A 27,196-nucleotide genomic window follows, 5' to 3' on the forward strand; every position below is an offset into this window, starting at 1 on the left:
TGCAGGGAAGGCACATGGGGAGGAGCTCCCTGTGTTTGTCCTGCTCAGCAGCACCCAGCACATCTCGCCCCAGTTCACCTTGGCCAACATGGCCACATGAGCCAGGGCTTTACAGAGCTGGGGTTTACCCTGAGCTTCACAAAGCCGAGTTTACTCTGGCATGGGATGCAGGTGAGCAGTCCCAGCTCAATCACATCTGGGGAGGGCTGTAACCAAAACCCAACACCAAACCCACCACATGTGCCACGAAAGGAGCTCCAGCCTGAGGAACACCACGTCCCTTTGGATGTCACACCCTGGCTCCATCAGGTGAGCTCAGCAGTGCAGTCTGGAAGCATGACCAGGCTAAATTTGCAGGTGAGTTACCTGAAGGAGCTGTAAATTATTTAATCCTCACACTGAGGTGCAGCTCCAGCCTTTGCCTTGCCTCCTTCCTAGCAGGAACAGCCCCTGCCAAGGCAGGGAGAGAGAGGGCAGAGCTCACCAGCTCTTTCCAGCTACCACCATAGATGAGGAAAAAACCCATTTAAGGCATTAAGGGTGAAAAAAAAGTCAAGACAATATTAATTTGAAAAATATAAAATTTTAATAAAGGCTACATCTCTTAATTACAATAATTATTGTACCAAGTATTTTTTTTTAAATGGAACTCTTTATAATGCATAATTTACAGTATAAGTAGAACAAAATGCCATGGCAAAAGTCATGAGTACAGGACTTGTAATAAAAGGCATAAAATATATTTGTACATAAACCCCTTAAAAAACAAGGGAAAGCTTGAACCCTGAATATAGGGCGACGCATGGTCTGTAACACCATGCAGGCACAGGTACTGTACTGATTAAATTTAAAAAACACTAGAGATAGTGTATTAATATTTCCACCATACATTTTCTACAATATATACAGACTTACACAAAGTAGCAATGGCAAACAGAATGCACAGATTAACTTAATCAACACAAAACCCAACTGTTGAAATGCAAGGTCTTTCTCGGGAAAGGGTTGTTCTGCCCCCAAAACCCCACCCCACGGCGCTCCAGAGCCTTTGCCCGCATCTCCCACGGCCTCACATGGGTGTTCAAGGCAAGGCAGAGAAAAACCCAACTGAAAAAAACCCCAACCAAACCCCACCACACAAGGACTCACACGCTCCACACCGAGCTGAACACGCCCTGTCGCAGTTACACAGCCTCAAAACACAAGTAGTGCTAACATTGAACAGCTAAAAACCATAGCTCTGTGGAATCCACATGGGCTTTGAACCTCGTGGTGTGCTAAAGATGGACATAGGAATGGGATGGCTCCTTCTACAGCTCTCCCAGGCTCGGGGTTTTGCTCTACCTTGGACACCACTGAGCAGCAAAGCAAAAACCTCACCCCACCGAAATCCATGGACAAAATAACCTGTTGTTGTTGTTATATTGCATCTAAATAGAGTTAATGTTTAAGACCTTTATTTCAAATTAGAGCAGCATAGATTAAAATGCACTGGTCTCTAGATGAATGGTAGGACAGTATTTTTATTTTGTCTTTTATTATTATTACTATTAATATTATTTCTTTAGGAAAGTTTTATCTTCACTCGGAGAAATACTGGGCACAACCTCACTCCTTCCCTCCTCCCCCTTAAAAAAAAAAAAAAAATCATCACGAATGTGCTTATCACCAAACTCCTAAATTTTAGATAGTGGGAAAAACGTAAAAAAACAAAATAATCCTTCCTCCCCTCACCCCACTTCCCAGCCCCTCTCTTCTCCATTGTTAAAGCAGCATATCCAAAAACTGGACTTAGGGGAAAACAGACTGTTCAATAAATAACAATAAGAATTACTGTTAAGGTAAGCTATACACAGTTTCTCTTAGTCCATAGATTTCAGATCCCCAGGAAATCATATATTATGTATGGAAGTCTCTCAAACATGGTCTGCATCTCCAAAAGCCAACAGTGGTCATGTTTCTAATAAATAGTCCAGGGTTTTTATCATCTCAGTACCAACTCATGAATAATAAATGCCATTTTTTCCTCTAAGGCTAATTCAGCAAAGTCTGCGTAGACTTCACTTTTTTTTCTTCATTGGTTCAAAACTTTTCCTTCAGAGTTGTTTTTTTTTTCTCTTTCCTTGTCATCACTACTCTTGTGTGTCCAAAGACTTTTCCAGCTTAACTTTCCTTAAGAAGCACAGATGCCATCAATCAATCCTTTCCACTTTCCCGAGGATCCTTCCTTCGTACATGGGCAGGATGGTTTCATCTTCCCAAACCTCCTCAAACACCGCGCCGCAGTCGAACTCGTCGCTGGCTTTTTTGAAGTAGTATCTGTGGTAAAGAGAATTAAAACACGGTTTAAAAAAAAATCAAAAGGTAAAAAGCAAAGGATGCTTTGCCAGTTCTCCCTCCTAAGGATGTCCCTCCAGGAACACCTCAGGGGTGCTCAGGTCCGGCGACTTGAAAGCATCCCAAGGGCCTCAGGGATGCGATGGGACAGAAGGAGCAGGGCTGTGAATGCTCCTCAGGGGTGACAACAGCTTCTCCAGTGAGTAGATTACACACACTGACAGTGGATATCCCCAGCCATAAAGAAAATTAGAAAGCACAGTGATTTCTGGTCAAATATCTCATTTAAAAATAAATAAATAGGATTTCAAAGCCAAGCATTCTTAAAGTTCCCCTCTCTCCCCACCTTCTTTCTTTCATGTGTTTTCTTGTTTCAAAGCTGAAGCCCAACATTAAAATTAGCAACTGTTATTAAAAGGATGGATTAAAAGCAAACCATCCCAGCTTCCTGCAACGCAGGAGCTGAAACTCTGCGGTGTTCCCGCTGGAAAAAACATCCCGGAGTTGGAACAACCCCGTTCCCGGGTCCATGCTAAGTGACAGAAACTCCTGCCTTTGCTTCCCGAGGCTCTGGAGCAGTGGGAGAGCCTGGTCCAGCCCCTGGGCCGTGACACAGAGAGGTCAAGTAGCAGTGTCCTGCATTCCTGCTCTTTTGCTCCGGGTCGTTAGATCATGAAGCCAACGCTCCCAGAGACAAAAAGCACCCCCACCCCTCCTGTGTCAAACAGTAAGGACCCCTCTATTATCCTGAATTAGACCGTTCAGCTTCTTGATTAAAGGTTCCTTTTATCCCGTTTGGAGCTTTCTTCCTTCTAAGGCTGCTTAATTGCATATGCACAAATGAAGGGCTTCCATTCAGAGGGGTAGCATTTAGGGAGTCTGTCCGTCTGCCGACGAACACCTCCTTGGAGATGCCTGCTTTCCCTTGGAAAAGGGCTTTGCCATCTGATTGCCAGGGATGGAAAATATTCCGTCAGATGGATTACAAAGAAAAATATACATATATCTATTAAAAATTTTTTTTTTTTTTTAAATTAACCCCTCCCCTGTAGTTTCCAGACAACTTGGGCTGGCAGATGTTTGCCAGGGGAAAAGGGGTTTGTAATTATGATTTTCTTTAGGATGACAAAGGAGATCAAATGAAGCCCACTTTTACTACTAAAACTGGAAGAGCCACAGCAGGGCCTTGGAATCTGACATTTTTATTTAGTGACTTGTTCTATGGCGCATTTTTGAAATAGTCACATCGCCCTGCAAATCTCTTTATCTTCAGGGCACATTGAAATTTTCTAGGTAGGTGGATAAAAGATCCCTCTTCTTGGTCAAAGAGATGAAACCACCTCCAATTAGTCCAGGTATGGTTAGGATGTATTTCTGTAGTCATTCCAAGCAGAATTGACACATGTTGCATCTTTAACGGCTCAGCAAGGAAAAAACACATTATTTGAGCCTTCAGAGCCTACACTCATGGAAGTCAATGGCCCACCTCCCACCAACTTCCATTCTGCAGGTCAAGGCCACAATTCCCCAGGACAGCAGCCTTGAAATAAACCCAAAAAAACCCAAGGAAAGTTTGAATGAATTACAAAGAACTTTCCCTTCCCTCTCCCCTGTCCAGATAACAGCCGCTCTTCCCAAGAACTTCCTCCCCAAGCCCAAGCCCTGGCTGTGTTTACAAAATTTTTATTTGAGAAAACATGCTATGACCTTTTACATAATTACAACCTTATTTCACAGAGAAACGGGGAAAAATAAGAAAAGGAGGAGGCAAAGTAAAAAGAAAAAGAAAAATCCACCCCCACAACATCTTCAAACAAGTCACTCTGCTCTTATTTGCTCAGCAATGGGCTTTCCATTGAAACGCATTTTATGTGGCAAGCTTTGCTCCGGTTTTTTTTTGGTTTTTTTTTTTAATTTTATTTTTTGGGACATCTGGCACCAATCGAGGCGCGCGGGCCCGGCCTTGCAGCTCTGTTTTGAACCGCTGCCATCCCCAGATTACCCGACACCACCCACTTTTTTCTGTGCCTGTATGTTTGTTTTTTGTTAACGCCATCAGTATTAAATCACTGCTTAATTCCTTCTTTTTTTGAATTTTTTTTTTGGGAGGTGGGGGGTGGGGGATGGAAAGCCAAGGCTGCGCTTCCCCGGCGGGGCTCTGGCATCGCGGGAGCCCGAGGTACCCGCCTCGCAAACTGATCCAATCAATAAAGAATTTGGAGAGTGGAGCATTTCTGCATGTCTTTGTGCATTAAATGAAAGGCAAGGGCTTCAAAGACATGCTTATTAAATGTGCCTTAAAAAGAAATCAATGCCAGATGTGACCAAAGCAGCCTAGTTAGTGCCTCCCCGTAACACACACGCTACTCCGGGCACTGCGGACCTCTCCCCTGAAGGTCACCCGCAGTTTCACTCAAAGTCCAGCCAAAAGTCAAAGCTGAGATCAAAATGATTCCCTGGAGGTACACACATTTGTGTAATTAGTTTCACCTTGTGTCTGTGCAAGATAAAATACTGGGCACGTACCCAAGTTCCTTTTATAAATTTCTGTATTGTCTTTACCCAGGTGTAAAGGGGTGAGATCTAAGCAAAACATTGTTTCATCCTTGTCAGTCACTTAAAAACATTTTCTAAAGTAATTACAGTCTGACAAGGCATAAATAATTGCACCTGGAGGGGCTTTTGGGCCACAGAGGTTTTAGGAGCATAGCCCCACACTTGGGCATCACATGAAAAATGTCACAGAAAACAAACATTAAAAAAAGCTAGGGTTTTTTGGGGGAGGATGGGACTACACAGCCACTGGGCAGTGGCAGAGCAGCGGTGAGGCCAAGGAAATTGGTCTGCAAATGAGGAGGAGCACAGTGGGAGAGGCTTTAGGGGCTGGAAAATAGCACAAGGGTGGCAGAAGCCCAGGGACCATCCTGCAGGATGGCCAGGTTGGGTGTACCTGCAGGTTGGTGCCATCCAAGGGCAGCTGGGTGGGCTGCAAAGATGGTTTTGGGAAGGAATTGGAATATTTCAGCCCCACTGTGCAACAGCCATAGAGAGACCCCAGCTTGGCATCTCCCAGTCTGGGAGTGCCCAGGGTGACTGACCTCTGGGCTGTACAGGCGGATTTCCCAAAGCTAGAGAGAGGCCACTGATGGGGCAGCAAGCTGGGAATTCGTTGTACCAAACCCAAATGACCATCTGGAGGTTAAATCAGAGGCTGCCAGTTACAAGGCAAGACACCCAGCTCTCTGAAGCACCACCAAATTCAGTGCAAATTCAAAAAAAATAGCTGGAATGGCCCTCTCCTGCTCGCCCTGCAGGAGAAGCAGCCAAGAGGGGATCCCAAGAGTGCCCAGATCCACTGGGAAAGGGCAGCCAAAAGGAGCCAATGTGAAGCTATTGCCATGGGAACTAAGCAGAGGAAGCAGCAAACTGGTTAAACTGGGAGATGGGAGCTGGAAACCAAACCAGTACAGTTTGTTGGTGTTTCTGAGGAGGAACTGGGTATTGCTGGTGGAGCTTTCCCTGCCAGGCAGAGGCTTTTTTCCCCCCCAATGAAGAGAATAGTGAGGGAGCTCCACCTCCATGTCCCTCAGCAGCACCATCCCAGACCATCACTGACCCCATTTATGGCCACACCATTGCAAAACCAATCAAAAATTTGCTAAGTAAACAGTAGGCAGCAGAGGAGGCCAGTACCAAGATGAACGCTGACCCCAGCTTGGAATCTGAATCCCAGTGCTCCATGCCTTTGCCACAAGCCATCCCAGATTTCCCAGTATTGGAGCTTTATGGAGAAGGGCTGGGGCACAGGTCCTAATGCAACTGGGAACAAGGTTGGGGAGGCAGGGAGGAGGTGGCCCTGCAGCCAAGGCACCTCTCTCCATCTCCACGTTGCTCCTGGTTTGAGTGAGAAGAGACTAAGAAGATCCACAGCCTCTGAAAATCCAAAGTGTCCCTGCAGCAGCCCTGCAAAATACCTGCTGATTCTTTTGACTTGTTGTAACACACTAAAGAACAAACAAATCACACATTCTTACCTGTAATTTCCCTTTTTGCTCAGCTGTTCTTTAAAGTGCCCAAGTGTCAGGCTCTGGGCCTTTAACATCCTCCTGTAGGGAATTTCTTCTCCACAAAAAAAATAGGTGACAACCAGCTCACCAGACTGAGAGGTGTGAACAACTGGCAGTTTCTTTGGCTCCTTGTGACTGCAAAACAGAAAACACACACAAAACCCTCTATTTTTCCATTTGAGAACAGGCTGTTTCACCACACTCCAACCAGCAGTGGAGTTGGTGAATGCTGTCAGAAATACCCTGGGTGTGACCTGAAAATCAGATATTCCTGTACTGCCTGGGAATTTGTTGGGATGTGTTTACACAGCCCTTTGCTGATTTCCACAGTGGGAATCATGGAATGGTTTGGGTTGAAAGGGACCTTAAAGATCATCTGATTCCACCCCCCTGCCATGGGCAGGGACACCTTCCACTGTCCCAGGCTGCTCCAAGCCCTGTCCAACCTGGCCTTGGACACTGCCAGGGATCCAGGGGCAGCCACAGCTGCTCTGGGCACCCTGTGCCAGGGCCTCCCCACCCTCACAAGCAACAATTTCTACCTAATATCCAACCTAAATCCACCCTCCTTCAGCTTGAAGCCATTCCCCCTTGGGATGATGGCACAGCAGAGACTTCACACCATCTCATGGATGAGGGAGCTGAGGGATGGAGGTTGGGCTCACCCTCCCCAGCGAGCCCCAGGATTGCACACCCAGGGTTTTAAAGGCTCTTTTCATCTGCCCTCACACAAAACATCTCCCAAGCTTTCTCCTCATGCCCAAACCCACCTGCAACCACCAGGCCAGAAAGCAAACCCCCCACCAGACGCTTCACCTCAAGCACCCAGGTAATCTTATTTTTCCCAGTGAGGCTAAAATTAACTGGATTCTGTCATTTGCACCCAAGCAACGCTTCTTAAAGAATGATTAAAACAATATTACCCAGCAAAATGGCAACACTCTAGTGAATACCATGCAGCCAAATCTACAACTGCTTCTGAGGCAATGTACACTTGGGATGTCAAAAGGTCACAAAGTGTTAGTCCGCAGTAATTTAGTCTTCCTAATTTGTTCTAAGTCTTTGTAGAGTGGTTTCAGAAAAAAAGCTGCTAGCAAAGACAGCTGGTGGACTTAAGGTCAACCAATTAAAAATGAAAGGCTCTAGTCAGGTGGCTCAGTCTGGACTTCAAACATTACTCATTGCTTAAGATGAAGAGGGTAAGAAAGAAAACTTTAATTATTTAGGCCATTTTAGACCTCTCTGTAGCAGATTTCTTGTTAAAAGAACCATCCTGTAATTAGACTAATCCAATCTTTGTCCACTTTACAGGAATGCAAGTTAAAAAGAGCCAGAGACAAGATTTGAAAATGTTTTGTTCTTTAAGAAGAATGTTTGAAAGACGAAATTTCAGATATAAGAATTTCCTCTCCTTTCAAAGCACAATCCATTTAATGAAAATATAATTATGAGATATATATATATTTATTTCCCAATCCTTTCTGCACGTGCAATACTCACTCTTCTGTCATTAGACTTGCATTGCAGAAAGGGGTGCTTCCCCCCTGAATGGCAGCGGAGTGGTTTCGGTCCCTCTGCTGATTTGAGGTCGAACATCTGAAGTGGGGAGAGGGAAAGCAAGTGGGGAAGAAGTGGGGGGGGAGGAAGAAAAAAAACAACTTTAAGAAAAAAATTGTTGAAATACAATCTTCTTAATTGAAGTCTCCTGTGGGTCGTTAAGTTCGCTCTTTGTATCAAGCCTCACATGTTGTAAACAATCAAAGGAAGAATTAAAAATGCTGTGGGCTAATTTATCCTTCCATACCCAAATGAACGATAACCAGTCCAATTCCCCACTTGGTATGTAGCTGGAGCCTATCCCAGAGGAAAAATGGGCAAATTACAGCCATCAAAAGAGTGGAAGTAACAGCCTCAGATTCCAACTATTTGTGCTGGTGCAGGGCGCAGATGGAACACGGAGGCTCATCCTCCAGGCTCGGCCAGGCCGTGCCATCACACATCCCCATGGCTGACCCTCTGCCTGGACGGGCAGGACACATCCACGTCCACCCACCAGCAAACCTCCCCCAGCCCCGTTTGTCCCCACGGCGGGACGAGGAACGTCCTTCCCGTGGCCGTTACCGTGGCTTCTGCGGCTTGGAGACCTCGGCCAGGCGGCGACACGCTTCCTCCAGCTGGGCCAGGGTGTTGGGCGGCGTCAGCGGGGGCATGGCGGGGTCCTGCACGAAGGGGTGGGCGGGCTGTGCCCCACGCGGGTGGCTGCCTGTCCCCCACGGGTGGTGGCGGCCGGGGGCCCCCTTGGCACAGTCGGAGCTGTAGGCCTTCTTTGTGCTTTGTGTGCTTGGGGAAGGGAAGAAGTCGGGTTAGAAAAGCTGGAAAATATGACTTTAATAGCAGCTCCTATTCTGCTCGCTCCCTCTCAAAAGTCTGTCATAACATGAAAGGAGGTTTATTGCCAAAAACATGACATTTTTGTGGTTTTTCTGGTTCTGCGGAACAGCTTTTATATTAAACCGGAGGAGCAAAGAGTCTCATTTGTTTTTAGCGATTGTAAAAATAGACAGCCCATGTAATATATAAATATTTACCGGGAGCAATATTGCTGTAGACAGCTGCGTATTTACCTATGGGGCTTGTGCTTATTTTGTCTATCGCTCTCCAGCATCCACTGCCAGACGTTCTGCGCCCGATCCGCTTCGCCCCCCGGGAGCTGCACCCCACCAGGATTGGGCAGCCCCCCGTCCCCAGCCACCGGGGCCACGCTGTCCACTCCTCGGCCCGGCCTCTTCAGCAGTGTCCCCGTCCTGCTGGTGGCAAAAAGGGACGATCCCCTCGTCAGCCCCCATCCCCATCAGCCCCACCACAGCGGGACGCTGGGTGATGGCTTGGGGCGGGTGCAATGGAGATGCTGGTGACTTACCCGAAGGGCTCCAGCAGAGGGAGAGGGGGGTCGGTGTTTTTGGGGTGGCCCTTGCACTTGGGGTAGCAGTAGTAGTCGCCGCCCGCCGGGCAGCAGCACTGCACCCGCTGCGCCGCCTCAGCCTCGATCTGCTCCTTCGTTTTGGGCACGGTGTGGTGGTGGATGTAGTGGTGGTGGACGTGCTTGGTGGTCTGCTTGGTGATGAAGCCCTTGCCCACCAGGGCGCAGGCGGCCAGCGAGGCCGTGCCGGGCGGCAGCTTGCCCGTGGGCAGGCGGTCAGGCGAGCGGGCGCGGGGGCTGTGCCGGCCCACGCCGGGCGATTGGCAGCCAGGGGTCTTCAGCACACGGGAGAGGTGCTCGTCCAGGATGGCCTGGGGGTCCTCCTCGTAGCTGCCCGAGGGCAGGAGCGACAGCGGGTGCTGGGGGTGCTGGGGGTTGGCCATGTCCCGACTGCTCTGCAGGCTGGTGGGGAGCTCGGCGCCCTCCTTCTCCTCGTCCTGCCAGACAAGGGATGGCAGGGAATGAATGGAAGGGGCCGGGAGCTGGCAAGGCGCGCGCTGGGATGTCCCCCCCGCTGTCCCGGGAACCGCGGCGCGCTCCCGCCGCGGGCAGGGAACGGCCCCCTCCCGCCCGGCTGGGTGGCACGTGGAGCTCTGGGAATGCTAATCCTCCTACCTCCTTGATCTGCTGCAGCCTCTCCTCCAGACAGTCCATGGTCTCCTGCTCCTGCTTCAGCTTCTCCAGCCGGGAAATGAGCTCGGCAGCGAAGGCAGCTGGCTCCACCGGGGTCATCTCCTTGGGAAGCCGGTGGGTCCTCTACAAGGAGCGGGGACAGAAGGCACAAGGCAATGTTTAGCGGGTGGTGTGGGGCGCGGGCGCTTCGCCGCTGCGGCATCGCTGGCCCCGCTACGCTTGTTGTGTCTCCATGTTTGGATGAAAAGACAACCGCAACTAGGCATGGTCTGCTCTGGATTTTTATGAGCTAGTGCTGTGGCCTCATGGAGTGACATCCTCCCCACCAGCGTTTGCCTTCGGCAGGAGCAGTTGGTCGCACTCTGAGGAACCCCGCTTGTTCTCTCTGTAGTACAACCAGCCCATCAGTAGCTACTCTGAAGTAGAAAATCTTCAAAGACTGTTGTCAAACATCAAAAAAAAAACAAAAAAAAAACCTCTGAGGTGGGAGGGAGAGACTTTAACTAAAGGAATAAAGTGAGTATAAACAGAAAGGAGTTGGAAATTAAAAAAAATAAGATGGGGGAGAAAAAGGGAAAGGAGGGGGGAAAAAAAAAAAAGAAGTCAAACGGTTGCAGATCAGAGAAGTGCTGGTAATTTATTTCCTGGCTACACACTGGGCACCTTTGAGGTAGTGTTGTCTCAACAGTGTCCTAGATCTCTTCCCCCCCCTCCATCTCTTTGTACAGAAAATGAAGAAAGCTGCTGCAGGCTAGCAGTGCTACACTGCTGAGCTTGGCTGCCTCAAGCAGATCTATCAAGGGAAAAAGGGAACATCTCCAAATCAAGTGCAGAATATAAAAAGGCAAAACGTGAATTTCTGCCAAAAGAAGCAAACATGGCAGGAAAAGGGGAGGAAAGAAAAAAAAAAAAAAGATGGAAAAAGAAACCACCCACTTGACTCTGCCCTCCCTCCTGCCATCCCCATGCACCCCACTCCTCACCCCCACTCTCCCTCTTTTCCCCCCCCCGAAAGCAGAAAGCTGAACTGCCAACTCTTTCACATACTACCCACCAGATGAGGTGGGGCCTCTCTCCGGCAACCACTTAGCTCCAGAAATGATGTGAGGGTAGAAAAAGGCCACTCTGCTGGAAATTGTCACTCTTACACAAGCTGGCTCTATTCAGTCCCTGATCAAAGCACTGCCTTACAGAGAAAGTCGATTTGCACGCCCTGGGACAAAATAATCTAATTTACAAGCTCAGGCTATAGAACTTTCTTTAGGAAGGAAGGGAAAAAAAAATACCAAAAAGAAAAACCACACAAACCACCCCCCCCTTCCACCAGAAATATCATCTATGACTTCTTGCTGCTTAAGACAGCAGAAAGAGGAATTTTAGCATATTAATCTCAAGACAAGATAAGTTTATACTTGTCTGTGTAAACAGTTTATTCACTGCAGGAATCGAGAGGCTGCAAGTCAACAGAATTAGCAAGTCAGTGAGTTAATTTTCAAGAGCAGGGCAGCGCCGCGCATCGGATCCCCTCAAAGCCAGACACGGATCTGCTGCCAATTCTCTCTTTCGGGAGATCCTGCTCCCTCCAGCTCACAGACACCCAGCTCTTGTCAGCGATGTGCATGAGGCCAAGCCCTGCTCAGCACTGCAGGGGTATCACGGTGGCGGCCAGAGCCAAGGCTCCCACAAACAGGACATCTCCACTTGGGATTTAACCAACAGGACAAATTCAGTGCCCCTGAAAACTCCTAATTCGCAGCTGGTTTCAGGAAGGACCAAGATGTGACTATGCACAAGCAGGGTTTTGGAACGATGCTGAGGGCACATGGCTCCTGCCCAACACCAAGCAGCACCTCTCCTCTGGCATCACCCTGGGATGGAAATGCTCCCCTCCCCTGCTCCCAGCCCCAGCCTTTCCCATGGCAGCTCCCGCCTGGACTCACCGGAAAATGAGGTAGAGAAACTTGACCGTTGGCCTTGACGCTCCGGTGCATTTCCCGCTGGAGCTGCTTCTTGCTCCCAATTCTGTACGGGGGGATCCCATCTCTGCACATGGAAGAGAGGCCACTGTCAGCTGGGGCTGTCCCCATGCTCTGAGATACTTCTGCATCCCCTCTGGAACCACCCAGGCAGCCGCAGGCCCTCGTTCCCAGAGGTGCTGAGCCCTCTGGATGTCACCTGAAGCCTCAAACATCCGGCGGTGTGGGAAATGCCTGTGTCACCAAAGGATGCACATGGATGTGCAGTAATTAAGCAAAAGCTGAAAAGCTGAAGGCAACTCCACATGGGCAGACGTCCAAAGATCCCATCAGCTTCACTTCCAAGGCTCTTCCAACACCAGGTTTCTGCTTCTGACCTTTAATTTTAGCTTTTTCCCCATCCAATTATGCTCTCTAGGACCATAATGTTCCTCAAGCTCTGGAACACCCTGTGGAGTGCTGGTACAGTGGAAACAAGGAAGAGGTTGAGGATGGATGGCCATGCAGAGGCTGCTCCCCAACTCTAGTCCCATTTAAGATCCAGCATGTTTCCCCAGCCCCGAGGCTGGCTGGCCGGCCCAGGACACCGCAAGGCGTGAGCATGGCCATGGCCTGTCCTCTGGACACTGCTCCCCACAGCCACCCCAGCTCCTGCCTGGAAGCCACGAGGAGAGACCAGGCCAGGAGCTCTCAAGGCTCTCCAGTGGGACCAGCCCCCTGCACATCCCACTCCAGGGATGTCCCACAGGGCATCTTCACCCAGCCATGCAAAAAATTACCCCAGTGAGGATGAAAGGGCCTTGCACAGACAGCAGGGCCAGCTGAAAGAGCATGCCTGGAGATCCTGAATGTCTCATTCCACCACTTCCTTCAGACTGCCTCAGTAACCTTGATCTCCAGTGCCATCCCTTTCATCCACCTGCCCCCACACCTGACTCATCTCCTGAGAGGAGAAAATAACTCCAGCACAAGGAGGAGCAGACAACGCCGGCCCCACGCTGCTGCCAGAGGAGCCAACGTGGCACAGTGTCCCTGCATGTCCCCTCCTGTGGCCACAGTGATGGTGGACACACACTGGCACACAGGAACACCTTCCCAGAGACACCACGTCCCTCCCCTGGAGGAGGATGATCAGATGCCACCACTCAAAGCTTGAAGCAGGCGATGGCAGAGTTTTGTGAAGATCTTGGCCAAAGCCTTCAGTTGCCATTAAATTGCCTTAATGAGCAAGATTAAGCTGTGAAGCCTGGAGTGAAGGATCAGAACGATCTCATCTTAATAAACTTGGAAAAATCTTGATAATAAAAACGAGCATGCTGGGAGGCCCTTGATGCCACAAGATGAGCACCAACCTCCTCTAGACACAGTTTTTGCGCACATGTAACATGGAAAGTGAACGGAGCTGATTGTCCCCATGTCCCCACTGCACAACACAGCGCTCCAGCAGCTTTCTGGAGGAGCAGCCCAGCACAGAACAGCCAATACAGCCACTGGTGGCCACCAAGCACCTCTCCTTTGCCCCATGAAGCTTTTCAGCTCCACAAACCCATGGGGCAATGGGGCTTGAGGCACATGACATGTCTTAGTTTTGGGGGAGGATGGGGGAAAACCAAAATCTAAGGTGAAAATCAAAGCACCTGTACCTTCAGAGATGTGTTTGTTAACCAGGGCTTCCCGAGACAAGGGTCTCTTAGGGATGACCTTCGGCAAAGGGAATGCCCAGTAAAACAGGCATTTCAAAGCTAAGTAAAAATGCCAGCATGAGCACATGGACCCATGGGATGAATCCCATTAACACACTCGGTGGAAAAGGAGGTGTTCTCTGTCCATGGAAGTCCAAGAGGCCAGATGGGGAGGAGCAGGGAAGCAGCTGTGTGTCCACCCCAGGGATACAACCAGGGAGCCCTGCAGCCCTCCCACACTCCCCACCTCCCTCCAGCTCTGCAAGCATGAGATGCTGTCCCCAACCCCTCTGCTGCAGCACACATCTTCCCTGTGGGGTATCCCCAAGTTCCCAGCTCCACAGGGAACATCTCTGCCCGAAGGGACAGTTCTGGGACAGGCTATGGAGCAGGAGTGGGGACTCACTTGTAGAGGAGGAGGAAAAGCAATGCTGACCCGACAGTGTGGGCTCCTCGCTTTAAGATTTGCACTCATTCAGGTTGATACAGAAACTGCTCCTTTCCCCTAAAATTCCTCTGGTTACAGCTGAGAGCCCCACACCAAACCTCCAGCTCCCTGCTTCCACAGCCCTGCCTTGGCAGAACAATTCTGCAACTTGTAACAACGTGCAGAATAAAAAAAAAAAAATTAAAAAACCCAGAGGTATTTCTCTGGGATGGGAAGGCTATGGAGCAGCTTGGGGAAGTCGGCCTGGGGAAAGGGAAGGGACTTCAGCAGCCACTTTGCTGTCTAAACCCTCTCCTAGAAAACGGGGTGAAAATGGACAAGGCCAGGGTTGAAGAGGTGACCAACAAGTGACCCCTGACTGCAGGAGGGACAGATGGATGGAGCTGGAGCCAGGATTAGTCTGGCAAGAGATATGGGGGGCAGGGGGAACCCTGATGCTGCTAAGCAGGAGAAAGCACCCTTGAAATGAAAGGGCTGAACTTGGCCAGAGGTTTTGGGGCAGGCCAAGGGTTAACCCCAGCTCTCCAGGTGCCACCTCTCCCCCTGCTCCAACAGCCAACATTTGCACTCACTTTCTTGGCTACTGAAAGCTTCGAGCTGAAGAGCTACAGAGTTGAGGCACTAAATAGTAGAGTTTAATTATAAACATTTCAGCTAACCAGGCTGGGGCTAAGCCAATCTGTTTCTGGGGGAAACACTAGTTTGAAGTCTTCTACCCAGTCAGCTGCCATTTAAGCTGAGCCAATTATCTTAGCCTTTTGACTCAGATGTGCCTGACCTAACCTGAATGTAGTTTTACTGCTGCTTTGAAATATCAGACTCATGCGCATATGCATTCACTCCCATCTTCATTTGGCAACGGCTCTGAAACAAGCCTCTGATCTTGCCAACATCAAAAGCCTGGTTTGTAAGATAAGGTAATATTTGAAGTTTGCTCAGCAGCATTCCCCTGTGTCCAAAGTAAATCCATAAATAAGATATAAGCAAATAAAAAAAAAAAATCCCCTTTCCTTCCCCCCCAATCAAGAAATGGAAATAGAAATTTGCATGATGTTTTGTGGCTATTACAAAATATATAGGGACAGACTGGTCCCTGGCTTCTGGAATAAAATAAAAAAGGCAGATAATGCATTATTTGGAGATTTCTCCTAGTCCCAGTGCAGTTCTGACTTAGATTTATTAAAAAAAAAACCAAAGCTCCAAACTCACTTTACTGCTGTGTCTGACAGACTTTTCCAGAACAAGTTTTTCCTCTTTAGTTGATACCAGTATGAGCCAAAACAACTAATTTGCATTTGCACTGCTGGAACAGAACAAGCTCAGGTCCCCTGTTCCGGGGGATAAAACCTGACAGGCCGAGCACCCGGGCTCAGCCAGGGTGGCTTTGTGCCCCCAAAACACTCCCAACACCTCCAGCTCTCAGCAGAGCCGGTGCCAGGAGTGCCCACGAATCCCAATTGTTCTACAGAGATGCTGGCAGCAGCCCTTCTCCTCTGCAGAGGAAGTTTTACATCAACCTTAACTTTAAGCCCAGCCTCCAGAGCTGCCAGTTTACCTCTCCCACTTCCAAAAGCACCCAGAACCCAGCCCGCTCCCAGCCCCAGGGCCAGAGCATGGCCCGGGGGGCACGGGGGACGGGTTGTGCAGCAGGAAATCTCCCTTTCTGCCACCCCCGGGCCTCCCCGCCGCCCCCCAACCTGGAGCTGCGGGCAGTTTAATCAGCCAAGCTTCCCCAAACTCTCACAGCCTGCGCGGGCCATTGTTACGGCAGGAAAAAACAGGCAGCTCCTTTCAGGCGCTGCTTTATGGGGAGCTCCTATTCACTTGTTCAAGCAAATTTCAAAGCGGGCTGCTGCCCTCTCATCCCCGCTAAGCTCCCCTGGACTAACAATGGGCTGAAAGCGATTCAGTTAAGCCTTTCATCCACCATGCACTTTATTTCTCACTCAGTGCTCTCATCTGTATAAGGCCTACAATTGGCATTGCTGTGAAGAGAGGGTATAATCCTAGCCCTGTGAATCCCAAGTGACCCTACACTGGTCCAGAAATGACTAACCCAATGAATGCTCTGTTGACACATGATCACATACAACCAGAGCCAGTAAGAAGAAATAAAGAAGTCACCCTATGATTCAGCTCTTTTATTTAATGCCAATATTGTTCAATAAGGGAATCTACTGGGACAACAAGCTATTTTTTTCTGTAATATCAGTTCAAAACACGCATGTGCCTTAAAAAAAAAGAAATAAAAAAGAGCTTTTTTTAATGCATTGAGGATTTTTGGTAAATCCTGTTTTCTGTTGTGTATCTTCATGCATGTTGACTTTAAAAACCCAGCATGAAAATCTCTCTGAGGAGCACACAGGGACCACTGGACATGTCTGACACAGACACTGGAGAAGTTTCAAGATGAAAGACCAGCAATGCAGCACTCTGTTTACAGGTGGGCTTTTCTAGAGCACCTGCACTTAAGTGAAGATCATGAAACACTAAGAGCAAGATCTGTCTTCTGCTCAGCTGAAGAAAATGGTCCTTAGGAGCACTGAGTCTCACTGTCCCTTCTACAGAAACAAAAGCCCCACCTCCCTTCTGCTGGGGAAAGCAAACTGACAGTCAAACCTTGCTCCCAGCTGCACACTCCTCAGCAGCCAGGAGAAGACACATCCTGCAATTCCTGGGCTCAGCCACAGCATCATCTCTCATCCCTCTATGCTCCTGAAACACCCAGACCCGATCCATGCAGCTCATCCAAAGGGCTCTTTGAAGACTGCCCCAGCCACGCTAGACGAGCAGCTATTTGCCCCTTCAGGTCACTGGCCCTATTAATGTACATTCTGACATTAATGAAGAACGTTAATTACAGAAAGTACTTCCTACAGGAAGTTATCTCCTTCTCTTTGATGACTGATAACTAGTTAAGGAAGCCTGGCCTTAAGACAAAGGCTCAGGGAGATTGATTCGCTCCTTGGGTTAGTCAGGCAGCACCATGGGCCAGGGCAGAACATGTTTGCTCAGCTGCAGTTGCAGAATGGCAAGAGAGGGATTCATTATTTCCCTTCATCCTATACCTGAGGAAAGAGAGGCTGCCATGCCCTGGTTGGGGCACACAACTCCTTTGGGTCGAGCAGGGTGATGACCCATCAGTCCCCTAAGCCCCATGGAGCATCAGCACAGCTAATTTACAGGTGTCCCATCCCAAAATGTGGCCAGCACCAGATACTCACACGCTGCTGTCCGTCATCGACATGGAGTCGTCCGTCAGGGCATCGCTGGAGATCTCACTGTCGTTAGCGCTGGTGGCCGGCGCGAAGACATAGCCCGAGTTCACGTGGTAGGGGTTAACAGGGTCATTCCTCTTGAAGGACCTGGGACAGGCAGAACAGGAATCCCGTTACCAGACAGTCTCAGGCTTCATGGCAGCACCATCCTTATGAGAACCACGCTCACCGCCTGCTCAACCTCTTCAGAACCAGCCAACCATCCGCTGCTCAGACCTCAGCCAGCACACTGCCTAAACCACGATGCTCTGTCTAAACACGCCCTGAGCCCAACTTTAAAGACTTTTAGCATCTTCTAAAGCACTCTAGAAAATCCCAGGAAGCATGTCTACATCCTCTGATACCCTGAAAAACTCAGTCCTTAAGGCTTGATGCTGCATTGCTGAGGTCAGCAGGAGTTTTGCTGTTGGCACCAGCAGGGAAAATCCAAGAAGTTCACAGCTCAAGTCCCACTGAAAGCCATGAGGAACCGCTAACAAGGATTAGTTCTACTCTGAAGACAAGGGTTAGGATCCCTTTGGGAACACAAGTTACTGATATCTGTGTTGCCTGAACCAAGAGAACTGCCTGGAACTACAGGGGCAGGACCCCCACGTGTCAGAGGCACAGGGCACGGCCGAGATCTGCTGTCCCAGGCTCGGCCTCCCAAAGATGGATGCCACCTTCCTGGCACTATAAAAACGCACAACAAAAAGTCCCCGTTTTTAGGAGAACCTCCTACTAATGTTTTTTTGGCATAAAGTTGGGTGGGGAAGAGGAGGATGGATGGGGGAACGTGAGGAGAGGCCAGCAGGTTGTATTAATGGGCACATGGGCTACTGACCCCGACACCTCTGGCTTCACCCAGACAAGCAAACCCAAAGCCAAGCCTGGATGTTTGAGCTGAGCACCCAGGAGCAGTCCTGTGAAAAACTCATGGGCAGTGACACAGGCTGTGATGGAGCAGGGCCAGGTCAGCATGGCAGGGTCACTGCAGGAGGGGAGGTTCTGGGCATCCCCCTGCCCGCTGCCTCCATCACTCCAACTTCCCAGCCAGGATCAATATACATATCCTGGCAGGTGATAAGGGGATTATGCAGGGAGGTTTGAAAGCCGCATGTTAAGGTGCACATTTTGCTCCTCTTCCAGGGCAAGATGGGGTTGTTAAGCTTCTGCCTTTGTATATCAAAGCAAAAGGCCTTGTCATCTGATAAGGACTGCTGATTTTAATAATTAGGGCCACTTACCCAGGACTTGGGGGCCTAAGGAATGTGCCAGCAGGCTCGGCAGGTTTTTTTTTTATGGGCTTTCCATCTCCCTGCCCCCCTGGGGCTGGAGGGACCAGCTGGGTTTAAGTGACAGCAATGTCCTCCCACTTCCCTGCTCTCCATCTCCATCCTCATCCCTGTGTCCCCATCACCCCATCCTTCCTCCCCCAGCACCAAAAGCAGGAGCCTCAGCACGGCTTTTAAAGGTTTTTAAAAAATAAGGGGACGGAAAAAAAAATTGAAAAAGGAGGGGGAAGGCTGGTGGGGAAGATGGGCCTCTCTGGTATGAGCAGCGTGGGGCTGGCTGCAGGCAGGTATTCAGCCCAGCCGGGGTTGCATTCCTTTCCAAGGAGGCCAAGGCATTTCTGATGGGGAGATCAAGATGTTAAAAACTATAGATCTGGGAAGAAGAAGAAGAAGAAGAAGGGGAAAAAAATGAGATAGTAAGGAATGCCACAGGAAAGAAGTTAAATCTTCAAAGATAAATTAATTCCACATGTGGGTGAAAGCAACGTTATCCTGCTGCTACTACAAGAAAGTTCCTCTAAAAACCATGGAGTCTTCTGCTCTGGATCGGGGGATGTGCAGTCCCAGAGACCCTTCCTACGCCCCTGGTGGGCTTTTGGGTCAATGTGTAAGGGATGCAACTCTTCCCACTTTTTGATTTGAAACCATCTCAGGTCCTGAGACTGCATCTGAGGACCACAAGGCTCAGGATGCTCCATGAGGCTCAGGGGTGCAGGATGCTCCCTAGCACAGGACCAGCACCTTGCTGGGAGGTGTCTGTCAGTCACCCCTGTCACACCCAGGGGGTGGATCTGCCACGCTGTTCTCACAGAAGGATTCCTGCAGAGGCTGAGCTGGGGGCGGAGGCAGCGGGTCCGTATGGGTATGGCACAGGGAGAGGAGGTGTGTCCAAAGATGTAACTAGAGAAAGCGGCCACAACTAACTCATCTTCCCAGCAGGGCTGCAGCATCATTCACCTACCAACACCTCATGGACAAAAAAAAAAATAATAACCCCTAAAGGGGTATTTTTAAAGTCCTCATCCCTGCTCCACATCCAACACTGCCCCACAGAAATCTCCCCATCCTTTCAGAAAACCAGTGGGGGCTGTTTTGATATGTTTCATGTTTTTGGGGGGTTTTTCCCCTTTTTAATTTGACCACCTTACTCCAGTAATTGCACTCAGATGCATCAAGTTGCCTGTGAGGGTTTTAAATTCCAGGGAAAGCGGTGGTCTCCTGCCACAGATGCTGCACACACAAACACAGCCCAGCTCCAAACTCAATATGCAAAGTGTTTTCAGCTGTCAGGTAGCAGTTGCTCTGGAGCTTCAAGGAGAATGTCTGATGTTTCTCAGCCTATTCTTATCTTGATGCGATGACACACAGCATGTAACTCTCTCTGCTATGTTAGGCAACGGCCATATCAGAGGTATTATAATGCCATGAAAATTTCAGGGGGGCTGCTGGTTGTATCCCCTGTTATGAGGGTGCAGTTTCAGAGTGCAGGGGTGTTTTTATTGTCAGACTGCTTTTAGAATAAAAGCACTTGGGCAGGTCAAACCACAGACTTACACACAGAGAGAAAAACTGTACAAGGAGCAGTTGGAGGCAGCATTGAATCTCATTAAGTATTTTCTTGGGACAAACATCATTGGGCAACCATGGGTTTAAAAACACTAAAAAAGAAAAGTAAAAAAACCACACATGCACAAACCTGAAAAAAAAAATTTTTTTTAACACAACTATGTTAATCACAGCTTCCACGCTCTAATTGTAGAACACTGCTTTGAGCATAGCTTTACAATGGCATCATTTACTTTGATAATTGAAGCCAAACTTAGTTCCAATAACTTCACACACAAGGAGCTGCACCAGCGGGTCCTTTCAAAGGCCAGGAAGCACTGGGAGCCGGCAGAAGGCCATCTGCAAGCCCCAGCCTTCCCCCAGCAAGGCCAGCCCCACTGATGTTAGAGCCTAATGGGAGGCAGATGAGTCCACCTTGGGCTGAACAAACCCACGTTACCCCAGCGGCACAGCAAAGAAAGAGGCGCTCTCTGTGTACACAAAGTCGTGCGTGATAAATTTAGAAGCGCGTATAAATAATAGCTGGAATTCCTGGAGCATGGGGCCAGGTCCAGCACAGCAGCGGGAGGAGGCCAGTTTTAACCACACCACAGCCCAGAGGGGAGGGGAGTTGCCTGGGAGGACAAGAGGGAGGTCCTGCTTTTAAAATATTCCCTGTATTAGGGCTCCAAATATACAGCCAGCAGTTTGCAAGTGCCTGCTCCCCAGCCAGGTGCAAACTCTGTGTTTTCACTTGACTTCTCCTGTTCCTGTCCATCACCGGCGCTGGGGCCAAACAAAGTCTTTCAACTTGTCCGGTTCCTGCGGTCTCCCCATTTGCCATGGGTTTGGCCATGACTCCGTGCCCTGGGATTCCCAGGTGGTCTCCCATGCAAACACCAGGCTGGCCTGAGATCGCTGCGCTCCCACTGTCAGGTGGGCTCAGCCCAGGGCTGCCGGCTTTTGCTGGGATAATCACATTGAAACCCACCGAAGCGAATGGCCAGAGCCTGCACAGCCCTTCAAAACCAGAGCACACTGAGCAGAAATTCCTTAATTCCAACATACACATGAGGGAGGCGTGGTTTGGCCACTCACCAGGAAAGACTTTGTGCAAGCTTCAGTTCCAATCCTAGCCACGATCCTAAATGCTGAGTGATGAGAGATAACCCATCCATATGCTCATCAGCTTCGAGCACATGCACGCACAAGTGGCTTCACAAACGGGAGGAACTGAGCAGCATCTCAGCTTGACCTCCCCTCTCTTTGCATTGAGATCTCTTGGCCCCATGGAGAGCAAAAGCTCCTGGAAATTCAACAGAAGGTGATCAAAGCAAAACGCACTACCTAATGTCCTAGGAGGGTAGATCTGACATGTGAGGAGCAAGCTGCATTAATCCCTGGACAAAAAAAGAAAAGAAAGGGGGGGAAAAAAAAGAAAAGGGAAAAAAGCCCAGCACCAATCAGGCAAGCAGCCACAGCGCTGCAAGAGCTCTCCTGGACAAGGCACATGTGGGTTTAGCAGGGCCTGCAGCTCTGGTAGAACATACAGCCAAGCCCTTCCAGCTCTGAATCCCAACAAAGGCTCAGAGATAAAAGCATCAAACATCCCCCTCCTGGAAAGCCAGCGAAGGGCAGCAGTTCAAACCAAGTTCTGGAGAACAGCAGATGCTCAGGCAGCAACACTCAGGCACGAGATGAGGATCCCAAAGCCCAAGTCCTCCACAGACCAGCTGCCAGCGCTGCCCCCCCGCAGCCCCCGGCAGGAGGGGTCCAGAGGCCACGCCGGGATGGAGCTCATCCCTTCTGTCCCCACACCCAGCACCTCATCCCTCCCCGCTGGCAGGACAGCCTCCAGCACAGGGAGAGGACCAAAGAGGGCTCTGGCTCCGGAGCACCCTCCCGGGCAGGGGGGACCCTGCCAAGCACCCCACGGCACCAGGAAGCCCGGCACAGCTGGAAGCTCTCCGGGGGCAGGAGAGGAGCGCCCCAGCAAAGCCTCCCCGGGAGAAGCCCGATGCCCTTTGATGTCCATGAATCACAGACACACTCTCAAAATTCCTGTAAACGACATGTCAAACACTCACCATACCAACCCCCAGGCTCCCGGGCCGGCGGAGGAGAGCGCACATCTGCAGCAGAGCCCTCTCCTCTCAGCCCTGATTCAACAATCCACATTTATGGCAAGGGTGGGGAGAGGAAAGAATACATTTTCAGAGGATTATACAACTCATCATTTGCTCATCAGAGTCTCTCCTTCCCATCCCCCACTGCACTTCGAGATGGCTCTTACTCTCCTCACCCTCACACTGCTGTGCCATCAACATGTCCAACAAAAGAGAAGGCTCCGGCAATGCAGATGCACCCCAGGACCAGGGCACAAGGACAACCTGTCACCACACAACGTCCCTACATCCCTATCGGCACCACCGCCTCTTAAGGAGTTTAACTCTGAGCTCATGGCCAACATGAGAGCACCAAAGACCTACCAAACATCTGTTACTCCACACCTGGAATGCCTCTACCACCTTAAACACTCAAATTTTAAGTATCCTCCTGTATGCACTGGCTCAAAGCCACCCTAGATGGCTCTGACATGACACCAACACCCCATGCGATGGAGAGGCTGCACATCACACACACACAGAGTCAAAGGCAGATTCTGCCCAAGTTGCAGAGTTTGATGCAGTCAGTGCACACATTTCCTCTTTCACGACCGCACAATTGCTTCCCACATAACCAACAGCGTTAAACACCGGTTGACGGTGGAGCTGGGGAACTGGTAGGTTACATTATTCATGTGTCTCTATGATCCACTCCACTACTGCTCTTAATAGGTTTGAAAGTTGAACCAATAATTAACGTATGTCCGGAGGACATAGCTGCTATGAAGTTTTTGATCTATAAAAGAACTGAAAGAGCCAATAGGGCTTCAGAGCACAGGATCTTGTTTTCCTCTGTAGAGGGGGGAAAACCCCACGCTCAGACAACACCCCACAAATTCCAGTGTTTGGAGGTGTGGGGAAGCAGCTGTGCTCCCAGCCCTTCAGGAAGCCCAGCCTCCCCTTGATTCCCATCCCAACAACCTTCTGAAAAACACTCTCAAAGTCCTTAAAAGTTAAAACAAAGCACAATTTCCAGGGGTTCCCTTACCTGTATCCGTTCTCAATCGTTTCCGTGGCTCTGACATTTGCTGTAACCCTCAACATCTTGCTGGATAGTCCAACTACCGAAGGCAAGATTTTGTTTTTAAAGTCTGCACTCCATTCCTCTTCTTCATTCAAGGTCGGGAGATAGCCACAGACAACTTTTAAGCTCCCCAGTCCATTGCTGTTCATGTAAGCAGGATTCTCTCCTCCACTCCGTACATATTCGAGGTATATATCAGAAGTTAAAAACATCTGGTAAGCATTTTCCTCCATCACAGTCTGAATCTCAGTCTGTGCCTGATCAAACATGATGGAATCTATCTGCTGCTTCTTGATGCTGTCCCTTATGTAGGTCTTGGTAGCAGGTTTGAGCTGCTTGGAGACGATGCTGTTGTTCTCGATGTACCTTTTGTAAATAGCTTTGGCTACTCGTAAAGTTTTGGTATCCTTAAGGTCCATCTGCCTGAAGCCATTGCAGGCAAACCAGAAGTCTAAGGTATCCACACATTTTTCCCTTTCCAGAAAGGTCCGAAAAAGATAGGCACCATCTTGATCTCCCAACAGGGAATGCAAGGATTTGGTCCATCTGGCTAGAGGGGAGTCTGGGGACGCGCTGCCCTCCGGCTCTCCGAGTCCGTTCTCATTCCTCCGCGGGGCAGGAGGCACCGGCATGGCCTTGAAGCTTTGGCTTTTGGGGAGAAACGAGCTGGCGAGTTGCAGGCATGGTGCTTCTCCTTCCTCCCCCGGGACAGGGGGTCGGGGGGCGTCTTCCCTGAAGCTGCTGCTGGGGTCTGGGAGGTGGGTGAGGACCGCGGCGCTGCTCATGGCTCCGGAGTTCGCTGGGGAGAGGGGCTCCCAGTTGCTTCAGGAGCTGCCTTGCGCCTCTCTGCCTGCCTCTGCCTGGAGTCAGCAGGGGATCCTCGGAGCCTCCTCTCTGCAAAGGGGGAAAAAAAAAAAAGGGGGGGGGGGGGAGAAAAAAGGAGTATTGATCTAATCAAAACCAGATCCTCCCAACATCAAAGACAAAAAGTAAACAGGCTTTTCAACTCCTCACACACAAAAAAAAAAAAAAAAAAGAAAAAAAAGGAAGAAAGAAAAGAAGAGAGGGAGGCAGGGCAGAGGGAGCGCGGCTCTATCGCCAGCCCGATCGCGACTATCAGATCCGCTCCGCTGAACTCCCGGCGCACTTTTAGCGGGGCCGGGGCTGGCGCGGGGGTGTCCGCCCCGGCATCTGGTTTCCATTTGCCCCTCACCCCAGCCCCGCTCCCCCCGCGCCCCCTCCGCCCCGCGCTGCCGGACACGCGTGTGTCCCGTGTGTCCCCCCTCCGCGAGGAGCGATTTTGGGGCGCTTCTCTGCGGGAATCAGGCTGGAGCAGGGACCCCCCCTTCCAAAAAAGCACCCCTGGGGGTGGGTTAAGGCGAGGAGGCCGTACCTGGGCGCTGCGGGGCATCCCGGGCCCCCCGCATCCCCCCTAGAGCCGGGGACATCAACCCCGCCTCTGGAAAAGGGGCAATAAATGGGAAAGGGGGGGTCGGAGGGGGGCAGCCCCCAGCCCGGGGCTTCCCGGCGTGCAAAATAATAATAATAATAATAGTAATAATAATAATAATAAACCTGCTCCAGAAATGGCGACGGGCTGGGAAGAGGGAGGTCGGAGCCGGAGCTGGGGGTGGGGGGGAAGGAAAGGGGGGGAAAAAAGTCTGGAGTGACTTGGAGCCTCCGAGCCGCGAGCAACAGCCGAGCCCGGGCGGGCACGGGCAGCGCGGAGGCTCCGCGCCCGCGGAGGGCGGCAGCGCGGGCACCCCCCGAAAAATATCAAAAAAATTTTAAGAAAATAATTGAAATTAGGAGAAAAATCCGTATCTAAAGCAGAAGAAGCGGCGGCCGCCGCCCCCGAACTTGCCACTCACCGCCGAGCCGGAGCTCGCTGCGCGCCCGCGGCCCCGCCGCTCCCCGCCGCCGGCAGCGCGCAGGCTGCACCCGCTCCCCCCGCCGGCCTTCCTCCTCCTCCTCCTCCTCCTCCTCTCCTCCCCGGCGGTGCAACCGCATCGGAGAGCATCGGGAAAGAGGAGGGTAAAGGCGGGGGGGGGGGCTGCGAGGGAAGGAGCCCACTGCGATCCGCGCCTCCCTCCTCTCCCTCCCTCCCTGGTTATTTATTTTATTTATTTTAAATACAAAAGCGCAGGTCCCGCCCCCCCCCTCCCTCCGCCCCCCGCCCCGGGCTCCCCCCGCAGCATCAAAGCGCAGCCCGGCGGAGCGGTCCTGCAAGGGCGGTAGCACACTAAAAAAAAAAAAAAAAAAGAAGAAGAAAAAAAAGAAAAGAGGCCGAAAACAGGCCCCGAAGAATTTTTAAAATTAAAAAGGGAAGGAGGGAGAAGCCGGGGGAGCACCTCCTACCCCTCCCGATGCTCCCATCCCCGGTGCGAGGCGTGCGCGGGGGCGGCTTCAGCGCGGGCGCGGGGGGGGGGGGGGGGGTGGTGGTGCACAGATCAGCGCTGGTGAGGAAAATTACATTATTATATTTTTTGGGGCAGGATTTCTTTTTTGCGCCCTTCTCGCGGCATCCCGCGGCGGCTACAGAGTTGCCAGGACCTTATCAAAGGGAAGCGATCGCAGCCGCCGCTCCGCCGCCTTAAAGGCGCAGGCGCCCTTTTTTCTGCGCCGCCCCGCGCAGCCCCCGCGCATCCTCCGCGCATCCCCCGCACCCCTCCAGGCATCCCCCCGTCCCCTTCCCCAGCCCACCGCAGCGCTGCGGGGCGGGGGCTTCTCCCCGGCATTAAAAACTTTGCGAAAAGTTTTCATGTCGGGAAGAAAACGGGGCGGGTCCCCGTATTATTATTATTATATATATATATATATAAATAATCCGAGGGCCTGTTTTCGCTCTTCAGGCTAATTAAACAATCCCTGATTGCAATAGAAGTGACAAAACAGCCGAAGCCCGGCCGCAGTTGTGTTCCCATCTCCCGCCCCAGCTGTTAAATATTAACCAGGCACGGAATGGAGGGTTTGGAACTTCATACGAAAGGTTTTAATTAGGGGTTGGCCCCCAAACCTGCCCTCCAGATCCAAGGATCCTCCTGTCCTCCTTCTCCTCAGCCTGCTCCGAGGCTGAACCCGGGGGCTCCACAGTTACCCCACCAGGAGCTGCTCCTCTGTCCAGAGCCCACCTTGGTCCAGCTGGCAGAGCTGATGGAGCCCAGCTTGGCTTGATTTTTATCATTATTATAGAATCACAGACTGGTCTGGGTTTGAAGGGACTTTAAATCTCATCCCATTCCACCCCCTGCCGTGGGCAGGGACACCTCCCACTGTCCCAGGCTGCTCCAAGCCCCGTCCAGCCTGGCCTTGGGCACTGCCAGGGATCCAGGGGCAGCCACAGCTGCTCTGGGCACCCTGTGCCAGGGCCTCCCCAGCCTCACAGGGAAGAATTTCTTCCTAATAATAGAAGTAACTCTGCCCTCTGTCAGTGTGCAGCCACTGCCCCTCATCCTGTCACTCCAGGCAGGGCAGTGGCAAAGCCTTTGGAGCCTTTGGCAAAAGAAGCGGCACCTTCCACGTTTGCTGTGCCTGAACATCATTAGGGCACCTCCTGGGAAATGCAAATGCACAGTGCAGCCCCTCGCTGGACCAGCCCTTGTCCCCAGGCCATGGGGTCACACACTGCCCTGTCCCCACCTCTGGGGCACACTCCAGAGCCCGTTCCAGCCAGCAAAAACACCCAGAGCCCCAGGAACCGCAGCCCAGATGGACCCTGCTCCCAGCACCGTGCTGGTCCCAGCACCTCACCCTCTCCCTCCTGTCCTGCAAAGGGAAATCCCAAGGG

The 27,196-nt window shown here is 50.9% G+C and overlaps 1 protein-coding gene across 2 annotated transcripts; it reads right to left on the reverse strand.

The window, feature by feature from the left end:
- Nucleotides 1-563: 563 nt before the first annotated feature.
- On the reverse strand, nucleotides 564-25,332 carry AXIN2 (axin 2). 2 transcript variants are annotated; one of them, XM_048323771.1, is made up of 11 exons: nucleotides 25,281-25,332; nucleotides 23,374-24,303; nucleotides 17,348-17,488; nucleotides 11,958-12,060; nucleotides 10,000-10,140; nucleotides 9,325-9,821; nucleotides 9,029-9,208; nucleotides 8,526-8,744; nucleotides 7,905-8,000; nucleotides 6,372-6,539; nucleotides 564-2,319 (listed from the first exon to the last, which is right to left on the reverse strand). In XM_048323771.1, exons 2-11 carry the CDS (start codon nucleotides 24,192-24,194, stop codon nucleotides 2,193-2,195), a joined length of 2,493 nt encoding a protein of 830 aa, XP_048179728.1. In that variant the 5' UTR covers nucleotides 24,195-24,303; nucleotides 25,281-25,332; the 3' UTR covers nucleotides 564-2,192. The 2 variants fall into 2 exon arrangements, with proteins under 2 accessions (XP_048179728.1, XP_048179727.1); XM_048323770.1 differs by having other exon boundaries at nucleotides 9,029-9,211.
- Nucleotides 25,333-27,196: the final 1,864 nt, after the last annotated feature.

This window comes from Corvus hawaiiensis, chromosome 19, assembly GCF_020740725.1.
Source record: "Corvus hawaiiensis isolate bCorHaw1 chromosome 19, bCorHaw1.pri.cur, whole genome shotgun sequence".
NCBI lineage: Eukaryota > Metazoa > Chordata > Aves > Passeriformes > Corvidae > Corvus > Corvus hawaiiensis.